At 35.9% G+C, this 14,041-nt stretch overlaps 1 protein-coding gene across 1 annotated transcript; it reads right to left on the bottom strand.

Moving 5' to 3' along the window:
• Positions 1-3,187: 3,187 nt before the first annotated feature.
• On the bottom strand, positions 3,188-13,783 carry LOC117316625 (glycoprotein-N-acetylgalactosamine 3-beta-galactosyltransferase 1-like; the record flags this gene model as incomplete). Its single annotated transcript, XM_033871304.1, is given in 6 exon segments — positions 3,188-3,509; positions 7,750-8,417; positions 10,288-10,368; positions 11,545-11,657; positions 12,447-12,520; positions 13,745-13,783. Coding segments are annotated over 5 exon segments (1,062 nt in total). The 5' UTR covers positions 12,479-12,520; positions 13,745-13,783.
• Between the last annotated feature and the right edge of the window lie 258 nt (positions 13,784-14,041).

The following is a 14,041-nucleotide window of genomic DNA, read 5'->3' as shown; positions in this document are numbered from 1 at the left end:
AGAATGGTCAGATCTCGCAATACTTCATTGGAAATCCATGTGACTCATTTGTATCACTAGAACAGAGTCTGGTCTATTTCTGACGATATACAAATATAATAGACACCGATAACGAGGTAACACCAACAGAAATAACAACCGTGAAATGTATAAAACAAAGAAAAAATTAAAATCACATGATTTAATACACAGACAATTCAGTTTGTATGGCTGGCATCAATATACCAACCATTATATCAAAAAGCCAAAATATCAAACAGACAGATGTTAAATATTATCACTTTAAATGATTCTATAATTATAAATAATAACCAGGATATGTTATTATGTCTGAACTTGTTATCTCCCTTTGATAACATGTTATAACTTGGTGGTCAATATATATAGACATTATCTCATTAGGGATCGGACTTCTTCACATTTAAATTAACTTTAACTTATGTTATCTGTCTTTTCAACCATATCATTTTTATATCACTCACTTATTTGATCAGAAATATCGGATTTTTTTATCATCCAAATATTACAATGCAATAATCCCTGTACAATGTGTATCAATCCCTGTACAAGGTGTATCAATCCCCGTACAAGGTGTATCAATCCCCGTACAAGGTGTATCAATCCCCGTACAAGGTGTATCAATCCCCGTACAAGGTGTATCAATCCCCGTACAAGGTGTATCAATCCCTGTACAAGGTGCATCAGTCGTAAACACACCATCATTGTTTGAAATTTATGCATTGTATTATATCTGTGACTTTCCTAATGGGCTAAACAGTCACGTTAGTATTTTAAGATATTGGCCCGATATTCTATTTTAAGAAACACAAAACAATATTATGTTTACAAGCAAACATGTTTCATATCTAATATGAAAATAAACACACTAAGTTAATATGGTGTTATACCAACCTGGTAGAATCAAATACTCACCTTAGGTGAGTCCTCAGTCAGTATTTGGTTCCATCAGGTGTTACCTGTGTCGTGTTGTATTGATAGATTCAACTGACAAAGCATGGCTTGAATATCAGAGGTGTGATATAGTACAACATTGTCATATTTTAAGATTTGACAATGATAATGATTGAAATGTGAGCCAAGACTGTATTTCAATCCACCGTACACTGTACATTATGTACATGTATAGTTCTTGTCCATCCCCGTGCTAGTTGCCTAAATGAAATTTGATATTGAGATTAACTTGTTTTAATTTATTCAAAAGGTCGATGCTGGACGATGATAACATTACCACACAGGATATATTTTTTTTCAAATCACTATCATCTAAACACAATATTCAAATAACAAGTACATGTAAATCCAAGATATTAAAAGAGGCCCACGCACATTAACAGTCACCTGAGTTTTTATATATTTTGGCCGATTTGATTCCTGTACACTTGAATTTGAGATCAATGTCGTTCACCCCAGCATGCTACAGGCCAAATACATGTACAATTGTATCAGGTTTCTAAGCGTCTTGAATCTTGAAAAGATGATGTTTAAAAGATTTTAGCATATTTGACCCATGTGACCTTCAATGAAGGTCGAGGTCATTCATTTGAACAATCTGATAGCCCTTCACCCCAGCATCAGGTCTCTAGGCCTCTTGGTTATTGAGAAGAAAATGAAAGTGTTAATTGTTTATGTACAGAGGATGCACAACGCACCATGACAAAAGGCGATTAAGGTTACTTGAGACTTCATCTCAGATGACCTGAAATTTCCACGAGGTTACGAAACATGGTAAGAGCATCCTTTCAGTATGGCTCTAACAAGTCAGATACCAATATCAAGTTTAGACTTGACCAGATTATATACTTAAAACTATTAATTTTCTCTACAAAAGCTTAGTATTTTCAGACAATTAATTCATAAAATTGAAACCAGATACTTTTTATCACAGCCTGTTTTCCCCTGACTCTGTCTTCAACTTCATTATTTCAACCCTTTTTTTTTTAATTAAGAGCTTTTTATTCAAAACAATGATACATGTACAAGTATATGATAAAACAGAGCACTTTGTAACATCTTCGCAACATATATGTACTTACACACATATATATAACACCACTCGTACATCTGCTCATACATTGGTACATACACACACACATACAGAAGAAATTCTGTATAATGATTATTACACCATTATTTCAACATACTAAATCTAAAGTTTCCACATGACAATGAATGTAATCGCATGATGTAAACACAACAGGACAGATTCTCCATATAATACACAACAGGACAGATTCTCCATATAATACACCACAGGACAGATTCTCCATATAATACACAACAGGACAGATTCTCCATATAATACACAACAGGACAGATTCTCCATATAATACACAACAGGACAGATTCTCCATAAAATAAAATTTAATGTATAATACCATGACATCAACATGTAAAAGTGGGAATGCTGATCACAAAAAAAAACATTAATATTTAATATATAAAATAGTCAAGGCCTCATTTCTTTGTAGGAGAACTTGGAATGCTGTATATTCTATCACAAAAGGAAAATACCATATGAGCAAAAATACCTGACTTATGTTTCATTGGCAATAATGTACATGCCTTTAACAGTCTAACACAGGGACAGGGACTGATTTAACTAGCCTTTAACAGTCTAACACAGGGACAGGGACTGATTTAACTAGCCTTTAACAGTCTAACACAGGGACAGGGACTGATTTAACTAGCCTTTAACAGTCTAACACTGGGACAGGGACTGATTTAACTAGCCTTTAACAGTCTAACAGGGTGCTTCAACTACACATTAACAGCTTAACATTGATAAATAATTATGAACTTGACAATATGTTAATTCCAGTATATTCCCTTGGACTATATCATATCTTACACCATAAAGACCTCCAAAAATATATCAAATGTGCATTTGATTAAAAAAGAAACTTTTCAAAAATATAATAGTCCTTTATAGTTTGATCAACATCTCTGAAGGAATGTAAGCTGCTGGAATGCTGTAAAAGGATGTTCTAAAAATAGCGATGGTGACCTGGAACTTCACCCAACAACCTTAAACAGTTAAAATGACGTTGAAAATCTCTCAAGGATTAAAGCTGCTAGAGCACTGACAAATTTTGATTGTTATACATGTGCATAGCATAGGACATAAAGGGAACTTATAGTCCAGCCCCCCCCCCCCCCCCCCCCCCATCCTATCCCCCGTGGCTAAAAGCAAAAAGGTGAGAAATCTACATATATATAAATATATGTATGCTGTTTGATAAACCTGATATGTGTGTCAAGTGATTTCCTCAGAACACAACCTAACAACCAGTCCTGCTGATCACATAACATTATACTGCTACTTATCCCTGACTGCCGCGATGATATCGTGGTGGAAAGATGTCGGTAGCATTTGTGAGTCCGTGTCGTCCATATACACTTGTCCGGTAAAGCATGTGCTCCATGAATGCCATAGTAGCTGCATCAACATGATGATAGGAAACTGTGAACTGGCTGCAGCAATCGGCTCCCTACAAACAACCAATCAAAAATTATCCCATGCCTTTCAAACAAGAGGCCCATGGGGCCTGTATCGCTCACCTGGTTGGATTTGACCAAATGTCAAAATAATGTTCATGTTCAATTTGTTAATACACTTACTCTCTAAGGGACTGAAAGACCCTATGGATTATTTTTACAACCTAATTGTGTTTGAAGAAACTAAGTCCCTTAGGGTGGGGAAAGACCCTTGGGCCTATTTTTACATCAGAATTGTGTTTATCCCTTAATGTCCAGCGATGTTATACATAGTTATGGGATGGAGGGTCACAGTAACCATTTATGCAAAATCTGTTCCCCTTTCACCAAGGATGTTTCTGACCAAATTCGGTTCAAATCCATTTAAAACTTTATGACTAGGAGCGATATAAAGACAGATCTCTATTTCCCCTATTTGGCCCCACCCTTCAGGCCCCTTGGGGGTCTGAGTCAATATTTACATAAACTTTCTTTCCCCTCTTCCCCCAAGGATATTCCAGACCAAATTTGGTTCAAATCCATACATAACTTTATGATAAATAGCGATTCATAGGATAAACCCTTATTTTCCCTATTGGGCCCTGACCCTAATGCCCCTGGGGGTTCAGAGTAAAAATTTATACAAACACGGTTCCCCTTCTCCCAAGGATGTTCCTGACCAAATTTGGTTCAAATTCATTCATAGCTTTACGACTAGTAGCAATTTAAAGGATTAACCCCTATTTCCCCTCTTAGACTCCGCCCCTCAGGCCCCTGGGGGTTCAGAGTAAAATTTATACAAACTCTGTTCCCCTCCCCCCAAGAATGTTCCTGGCCAAATTTGGTTCTAATTCATTCATAGCTTTATGACTTGTAGCGATTTCAAGACTAATCTCTATTTCCCCTATTTGGCTCCGATCCTCAGGCCCCTGGGGGTTCGAGTAAAAATTTATACAAACTCTGTTCCCCTTCCCCCAAGGATGTTCCTGACCAAATCTAGTTAAAATCCATTAAAAACTTTATGACTAGTAGCGATTTAAAGACTAATCTCTATTTCTCCTATTTGGCCCCGCCCCTCAGGTCCCTGGGGGTTCAGAGTAAAAATTTATACAAACTCTGTTCCCCTTCTCCCAAGAATGTTCCTGACCAAATTTAGTTCAAATTCATTCATAACTTTATGACTAGTAGCGATTTAAAGGATTAACCCTATTGGGCCCTGCCCCTCAGGCCCCTAGGGGACCAGACCAACCGTTTATACAAAATTGGTTCCCCTTCACCCAAGGATGTTTCAGACCAAATATGGATAAAATCCCTTTATTCCTGCAGAAGAAGAAGGATTTTAAAGAATTTGCTATATTTCCCATATTGGGCCCTGCCCCTAAGGCCCCTGGGGGGCCAGACCCACCGTTTATACAAAATTGGTTCTCCTTCACCTTAAAGGATGCTTCAGACCAAATATGAATCAAATCCCTTCATTTCTACAGAAGAAGAAGGATTTCAAAGAATTTGCTTTATTTCCCCTATTGGGCCCCACCCCTCAGGCCCCTGGGAGGCCAGACCCATCGTTTATACAAAATTGGTTCCCCTTCATCCAAGGATGCTTCAGACCAAATATGAATCAAATCCCTTCATTTCTACAGAAGAAGAAGGATTTTAAAGAATTTGCTATATTTCCCCTATTGGGCCCCACCCCTAAGGCCACTGGGGGGCCAGACCAACCGTTTATACAAAATTGGTTCCCCTTCACCCAAGGATATTTCAGACCAAATATGGATCAAATCCCTTTATTCCTACAGAAGAAGAAGGATTTCAAAGAATTTGATATATCTCCCCTATTGGGCCCCGCCCCTCAGGCCCCTGGGAGGCCAGACCCACCGTTTATACAAAATTGGTTCCCCTTCAACCAAGGATGCTTCAGACCAAACATGGATCAAATCCCTTTATTCCTGCAGAAGAAGAAGGATTTCAAAGAATTTGCTATATCTCCCCTATTGGGCCCCGCCGCTAAGGCCCCTGGGGGGCCAGACCCACCGTTTATACAAAATTGGTTCTCCTTCACCTAAGGATGCTTCAGACCAAATATGAATCAAATCCCTTCATTTCTACAGAAGAAGGATTTTAAAGAATTTGCTATATTTCCCATATTGGGCCCCGCCCCTAAGGCCCCTAAGGCCCCTGGGAGGGCCAGACCCATCGTTTATACAAAATTGGTTTCCCTTCACCCAAGGATGCTTCAGACCAAATATGAATCAAATCCCTTCATTTCTACAGTAGAAGAAGGATTTTAAAGAATTTGCTATATTTCCCCTATAATCTTTTCTCTATTTTTCCTTTCTTTCCCCTTCTTCTACTTAATCATTTGATAACAATAGGAATTTATATACGAGGTCTTAGAAAGATCCGAGAACTTTCTGAGATGTATATCAATAACAAATTTCCCATATCAAAATCAAATATGGCCTCCTGCCGGACATTTTGTTTTCTTCATTCGAGTCATAACTGAATGGACACAACAAAATCCCAGACCATTACATATACCGGTCATATCATTTTCCTTATCAGAGTACTCCAAACTGAATCCACACATTAAGTTTCTGATAATATCCTTTCAGTAAACCTGTCAGTCCTTTTTTCTAGATCAGTCCCAAAATCAAAAGGGCATAACTAGCAACCAATGGCAATCTACATATGAAATTTGAGAACAAGAGTTCCCAGAGGGCCCTTGATGTCCACCATTGAATGATACATATCAGTCAAATGAAAGACTGATCTTTTCTCTTCTTTTACCTTCTTTCACTATTCTTTCAAAACAATTAATAAATTTATAAAACACAATATAGCAGGAGCAACCTGGAATTTTCAAAATCCAAGATGGCCGTCTGTCTGTCATATTGTTTTCTCAGTCCCAAAATGCAATATGCACAACTAGCGACCAAGGTTAACTAACATATGAAATATGACAAAGATCTTAAGGACTTTCTGAGAAATAGCGATAACAAACTTCAATTGTCAAAATCCAAGATCAGGGACCAAGGGGAAATTACATATGAAATATGAGAAAATTCCTTTCAGTACTTTCTGAGAAATAGCAATAACAAACTCAAAATTCAAGATGGCCACCTGTCAGCCATGTTGTATCTGATTGGTTCCAAAATGTGATATGCATAACAAGGAACCTAGAGCAACTTACCTATGAAATTTGACAAAGATCCCTTCAATACTTTCTGAGAAATAGCATGAAATCAGCCATGTTTTCGGATCAGTCCCAAAATGTAAAATGCATAACAAGGGACCAAGGGGAACTTACATATTAAATTTGAGAAAGATCCCCTTTGCACTTTCTAAGATAACAAACTTCCATTGTCATAATCATAGATGACTGCCTATCGGCCATGTTGTTTTCCGATCGGTCCCAAAATGAAATATGCATAACTATGGACCAAGGGAAACTTACATATGAAATTTGAGAACTTTCTGAGAAACAGCGATAACAAACTTCCATTGTCATAATCAAAGATGGCTGCCTATCGGCCATGTTGTTTTTCGATTGGTCCCAAAATGAAATATGCATAACTAGGGACCAAGGGAAACTTACATATGAAATTTGAGAAAGATCCCTTTTGCACTTTCTGAGAAATAGCGATAACAAGAATTGTTTGCGGAAGTAAGGACGGACAGACCATGGACCACAGACCACATACGCAGCGCGATTTGAATAAAAATTCATTTAGTCCTTCTAAAGAAATAGCGAAATCTCATCTCATTTATAAAATTGTAATGGCCATCTCTCAGCCATTTTGTTTTTCTCATCAGTCCCAGAATCAAACAAGCACAGCTAGGGACCAAGGGGAGCCTAAAGAAGAAATAAGAGCAATATCAATCCAGCACTTCTTAAGAAACAGTGATGATCCAAGTCAAAATCCAAGATGGCTGCCTGTCAGCCATATTGTTTTTCTGATCAGTCCCAAAATCAGCAGAACACAACTACTTGCAAGGACCAAGGGGAACCTACACATACAAATTAAGTTTGAGAAAGATCCATCAAGTACTTAGTTCTTATGAAATGGCATTATTGAACTGGTTAATAACAGATGATGGACAACGGACGGACCACAAGTGCAGTGTAATTTGAACAATCCCAGGGCTAAAAACATAAAATGAAATTATTAATACTTAATAAAACAACATACTCTGGGGACCTGTGATCATGTAGAGATACAATACACCTTAAGCCATAATGCCTTTTACAATTACCTTTCTCACTCCATTTTTGGAGTACAAGTTGAGATATCCTGGTGGTATTCCCCATACATGCTGCCAAGGTTTGTCTGTATGGAAAGTCTCTCTATCATACTTATCCAGTGAACTGAACACTTGCACGTTGGAAGATTGAAGACATCTGCCGATTTCTACATCCTCGTCTCCACCATCCTCAAGGCAACTGTTATGTTGGAACCCTTGCTCCACCACCTGTTTCAGGGCTTGTCTGTTAATGACATAGCCAGCCCCGCCACTCATGTACCCCTGGTCTAGGTGTACTTTGAAGTGATAGCCCAGATATCCTGCTTTATTAGTGGGATAATGTGACAACAAATAACGCAGGTTCTCCATGATAACATATGTATCATCATCTGCCTTTAAAAACCAGTCGTAATTCTGCATGTAGTGTTCGTAGGAATGCGTGAGAGCATGTCGGACTTTACCAGTCAGGTGATATTTACTCTCTCCTATAGAACAGGTGGACAGGAGGTCTGGCGCCTTGTGCTTCGTACACAAGACATATAACACCTTGTTACATCGCCTTGCCCATGTATTGTTGACGATCTGAGCTTTCCCAGCTAGTTTTCCTTCCGTGGTCAGAATAAAACATAGCACTTTGACCTTTTGGAACAGCAGGTCAGCATGTGTCTTGTCTATGTATACTGAAGGAGAAATCATAAAAGATATCTATATATGATGAAAGGCCAGACTATTGTGGGTATTTTTCTCTATAACAACACTATTACTATGTGATTAATTAACTATATATATATATTGTGGCTTACTTTCACGATAGTATTGAGATACTATTGGAGACTTTCCAGTAACTTAACCAGGCTTACATGGCAATTCCCTGTTGGTTAATTTGTAAAATGTGTTAAAATCTTGCATATGAATTTAAAGAAATACCTGTATATATTACCTTTTCCTGTCTCTATCATCTCCTTTAGTAGTTCATCACTATTGAAACTAGTGTGGGAAGTCACAGAAAATCATGATTGATCATCACCATTTCTTAAACTATCGAGCATTGATTATTGATCGATTATGGACAGAAAGGGAAACATCTACAAAACATTCATCAAACGGGGTGAAATTGTGTTGGATGTTTTTTAAGGGATCTAGCAATGCTTTGAGATGTTGTTTTAACGCATTTAAATATAATTAATTTTTCTTTGTTTTCATGGTAAATACTCAAATGTGATTGGTAACTCCTGAAAATTTCCATGTTATAGTGAAACTATGATCGATCACAGAAAATCATGATCAATTAGTCATAGTCAGAGCTAAGTTGACTAATCACTCAGGCAGGGGTCGACATTAAGGCTTGTCCGCTACCAGACTAAATTGCTGTCGGACAAGTGAAAGTATCAAAACACTTGTCAGATGGGACAAGTAACAAATATTGTCTTCATGTTGTTTATTTATATTCTGAAATCAACATTCACAAGACTTCACCTGATACCTATTATAAAAATGAAACGAAAACATGGATGGTGTACATTGGAAATGGCTTGTTCATAACGAAAATAGTTTAATTCGGAACACTATGCAGATGATAACTTAACTTTCCATGTTTTTCAAAAATATTCAATCAGCCCCATTGCTGTCTTTGAATTGAATATGCATATTGGAAAAAAAAAGGAATATGAATAAAAGCGTACAAGGAAATTTGAAGGACTAAAGTGGCAACAGATGCTGATTCTATAGGCTCACTATTTATTGCAAGATTTAACAAAGATAGTATTTCAGATATTTATGCACTATTGCATTTCTACAATTATGTTCATGTTTTAGGCATTTTATTTCTATTCTTATAAGACTAGTTTAGTTTCTGTAAATCAAAAATAGGCAGTCAGTAATATTTTTTTTCTTCTTCATTATGTAACTTGGACAAAACACCAATAAATATCAGTAATATAGTTGTCATTGCAATGTTATCATTTTATTGCATGACACACAGACATTGAAAAACATCATTAAACTTAATTGAAAATTTACAAGTGGGACAAGTGATAATTCCATTCGGACAAGTGAATATAAATGTGACTTGTCCAAAGGGACAAGTGCAGAAAAAAGTTAATGTCGACCCCTGCTCTGTATACAATCGACGATTGTTATCAAATTTTGAATTTACCATGATCGATAATTCAGATGGAAACAATCACAAACTTTCAATAGCTTGATGTATAGCTGGAGCTTTATATGCACATGTACTTGTATTCTGAATCGATTTACTAAAGATCAATTTTGTCATATTTTGTCATGAAAGTCATACTTTATATCTATTGAAGGTGAATTATTTTTTTAAAACTGCTTTCTTCTGACTCGACTAAGGAGATTTTCTCAAGCTCAAGACTTAGTCAAGCAGTGTATATATAGGGACTCAGGAAATGTACTTAGCCATTATAAATTTCATTGTATTATTATTTCAATGCATCTGTTAGGAATCGAACCCAAGCCCCCTAGTCAGACACTACCAAAAGATCATTTCTAGTTGAGTCAGAAGGAAATGACAAGGGTTACACTTACGTGAGGATTCATCTTTGTACTGCTCAGCCAAGGTCTTCATGTCTATCTTCCAAACATAGCCTCTCACTTTGGAAGTGAAATCTGCAAGTAGTACACAACACAAAAATATATTCTGATGTCTGATATAGATTCAGTGGTAAGAAGCATACTGAGCATTCCTAAATCAATTAATATCCTTTACTGACTCCCGCTAAAAACAGCAACATACGGCGATAATGTAGCTCGGAGTGTAATGTGGGAAGGGTATGAATATTTATTCTTGTAATAACAGTGACCTTGACCCAAAACCCTCGAAACTCAAACTTGTCCCAGATATTATGATCCTTTTTTATTGCATTAAATTTGATAAAAATCCCTTAAGGATTAATGAAGCCGTTAAAGTGCCGACAAACTTTGTCATTACCTACACAGGGTTGCCACCTCTCACGTCCTTCATTGGGAGACTTACAATATTCAAAGCTTTCTCCCATGAAGACCTCTCTCACGCAATGTGAGACAAAATCTCACATTTTCAAAAAATTTTCCCTTCATATACCATTGCTAATGTACCTACTACCAGATTAAATAGCATCCATGCCTCGTCCTTATTAATCAGAACACCAGCTGCATGGCAACACTTGTATATATACTTACAAGACCAACGGAGAAGAAACCTATAGTCCCCCCATGTTTCATGGTACGGGACCAATTAAGTCCCCTCTGTTTTCATGGTAGGGGATTAATTAAAGATATTAGGCTAGAAAACGAAGAAAATAATTATACAATGTAGATACACAAAGGACAAACCTCAATACACATGTGTACATGTATTGTATACACATCTTATTGTATTATATGGTACGTAATTATGATGGATACAGAAATAACAACTTATATATGTTATTAATGGGACCCATAAAATATTGAAAATATAGTGTTCAGAGGTCAATAAAAGCAATTTTTGAAAGATTTTTTTTCTGTCAAGTAGATTTCCAAAATTTTGATGAGTCCCAACACTAGGAGATATATATATATATAGTGCCCTGTGAGTAATTACAAATCCATGATTCCAAGACTCAAAATATCAGTGTTCGAAAAATGACTGATCTGAAAAATAATGTTATAGAATATACAAGAATATTATGGTCCTGATGAAGCCCACTGTTTGGATGAAACCGGTAAACCAAACCAACGTTAACGAATTCAAGAAAACCAGTAGCCAGTTTTTGCGATTAATGTACAGTGTACTCCATTGTAACATATTATAAATTGCATTACCTTCATCAAGACAGGCGATGAAGACGGAACACATTGCGACGGCAGTCATGATGACAAGATTTCTCATGTACAGTCTCCAAAATGGCTTGTGCTTCCACACAAAGTGTTTTATTCTGAAAGACATCAATTCCAACATGACTTCATATATAGACCTTGTCAATCATTACTTGATACGAAAACCTCACTTTTTGGGGGGAAAAGTTCATGAAAATAATAAGTGAAATTTAATTATTTGTTGGGTTGGTGGATAAATCCATATGCTTCTACATCTAAAGTCCTAAACAGATAATAAGTTCTCATTGGCCATGAATTCATCTTGGTCACAGTTACTAACACAGGCAAAATGTCTAGAGCTAAATTTTACCTGAAAAAATATTGACCTGAAATTGACCAGAAAATTAGGTCAATTTCATCAATTTGACCTGAAAATATTGACCTGAATTTGATCTGAAGACATTTTGCCTGGTTTCTCATGACCATTCAGTAATGAAGAAAATTTTGACAGTGAACATTTTGTTTAAGTGACAGGATTTTAAAATCTAGTCTCCACGATAAAGTCACTCTGTACTTATGCCTGTAAATTAGGACTTTTCTTTGTTAAATTGATAATCTCTCTTGCCTTATGGTTTTATTTCTGTAAAATAAACAATATATGGTAATTGACTAGCCTCATTTTTGGGAAACAGGAATATTTATTCATCCCAGAAATGTCATTCATAAATAGATTAAGACCAAAAGCTACATTTAGACTCAATTTATTCTTTGCAGTTATTTCTTAAAACATAACTGCAATAAACTTTTAACTTTATATTAAAAAAAGTTTCCAAGGAGGAAAGGGTAAACATCTGTTTCCAGACATTATAGGGAGTATATAGGTAAATTATGGATTAAGTGAACTATACCGGCTCTTCATGACTCTGGAGTCCAATCTCATGATATGCCTGTCATCTCACTCAACCTCAAAGTCCTAAATAACCTAAAAACATCAACACAAAAAAATATATAAATACACATTGAAATTTTAGAAACAATCATGATAGAAGTCCAGTATAGTACTGTAAATTGTGGCCTGTTCTACATTAGATTGTTTAAAAAAAAATCCTTTTGTCCTTGCCTGGCTGACGACGACATTTTAGTTTGAGTGAAAGTTTCTCAAATGACCAGAATGTAAATTATGTGATTTTCAAGCTTGCATTTTAATTACATTGAACCAGAGACGTATATACCTGATATACAAGTCTCTGATTGAACATTTTGCATGGAAATTATTTTTTTGCATTAATATCTAAGAAGAGTTAATTTACTAATTCAAATCCTTCATGATTATTTGTATGAAAGTAACCCTTTTGTATGTAGGAGTCTTGATTCTATGACTCGTATCTAATCATCATGAAATTTATATCTGAAGAGGTGTTCACGAAGTAACACAATTCACAATATCTAAATGATTTGCAGTAGGCCTAATTATAACTGTATCAGGTAAAGCATCTTCACAGGTCATGATAAAAATATTAAATACTTGTTACAATATACACAGGAGGTATATGATGGCTACAATTTTAAACAGGGTTTTCCATATACATATCTTTTATCTTATATTAAGCGTACATGTGTCACTGTATCTAGCTGTCAGGCCACGGCCAGTATTTGTAAAGTCCCATCAAAATATTCTATGGGATATGGTATATATAATCAAGGTACAAAATGTTGGTGCATAATGATATGATATTCCTGAATAATACTAGACATTGCAGGTTGGTAAAATGTGTTAAGCATGGGTTAGCAAAAGATTACCAATCAATATTAGTTTAACTAACGAATTCCTTGCTAAATCACAGCAGTTTATTTCTATTGTCTTGATCAGTCTAAAAACGGAATATGTGCACTCATCCCTCATGGAATGCCATTTGACAGGTAATTCGAGACAGTCTCAATTTTAATAGACAAATTTGTATTTAACTATTGCGTGCACTGTTTAAATAAAACATCAAAATTTTGGATTATGTTTATTTGATCAATAACATTACAACATTTGTTTTAAGATTATATATATTCTGTCTAGATTCTATTTATACCTACTGAACTTGTAAAGTTCTAAAAACAATTGTAGCACGCGATGGCATGGCTCTTTTGTTACCAAAATTTTAGGATTTAATTCAAACGTTATTCATTATCAGTATGTTTCTGTTAATAAGCCCACCTGGACACCGTGCTGTCAACCGCCACACTATTTCTTTACTTCCTGTCAGTTAGAGTGACCTCCCTTGCATCTTCCAGGTAAGAGAGGCTCAATATGGGAGTTATACGATAAAAAAGATATCTCATAAATGTTATCAATTTTTTAATCGAAATCATGATTATGTATTCTTTCAACCTAATATATATGTGCATTATGTCAAACTACTGGGAGACAGTTTAATATGTTCCAGGAAATGTTATCCAAAGTTTTGTTTAGCCTTACCCGAAAAATTGAATTTAATAAGTACAGCATTTACAG

This window comes from Pecten maximus, chromosome 18 (assembly GCF_902652985.1).
Source record: "Pecten maximus chromosome 18, xPecMax1.1, whole genome shotgun sequence".
In the NCBI taxonomy this organism is placed as follows: domain Eukaryota; kingdom Metazoa; phylum Mollusca; class Bivalvia; order Pectinida; family Pectinidae; genus Pecten; species Pecten maximus.
The sequence above is the reverse complement of the archived record's forward strand: the minus strand, read 5'-3'. Positions and strand labels throughout refer to the sequence as shown.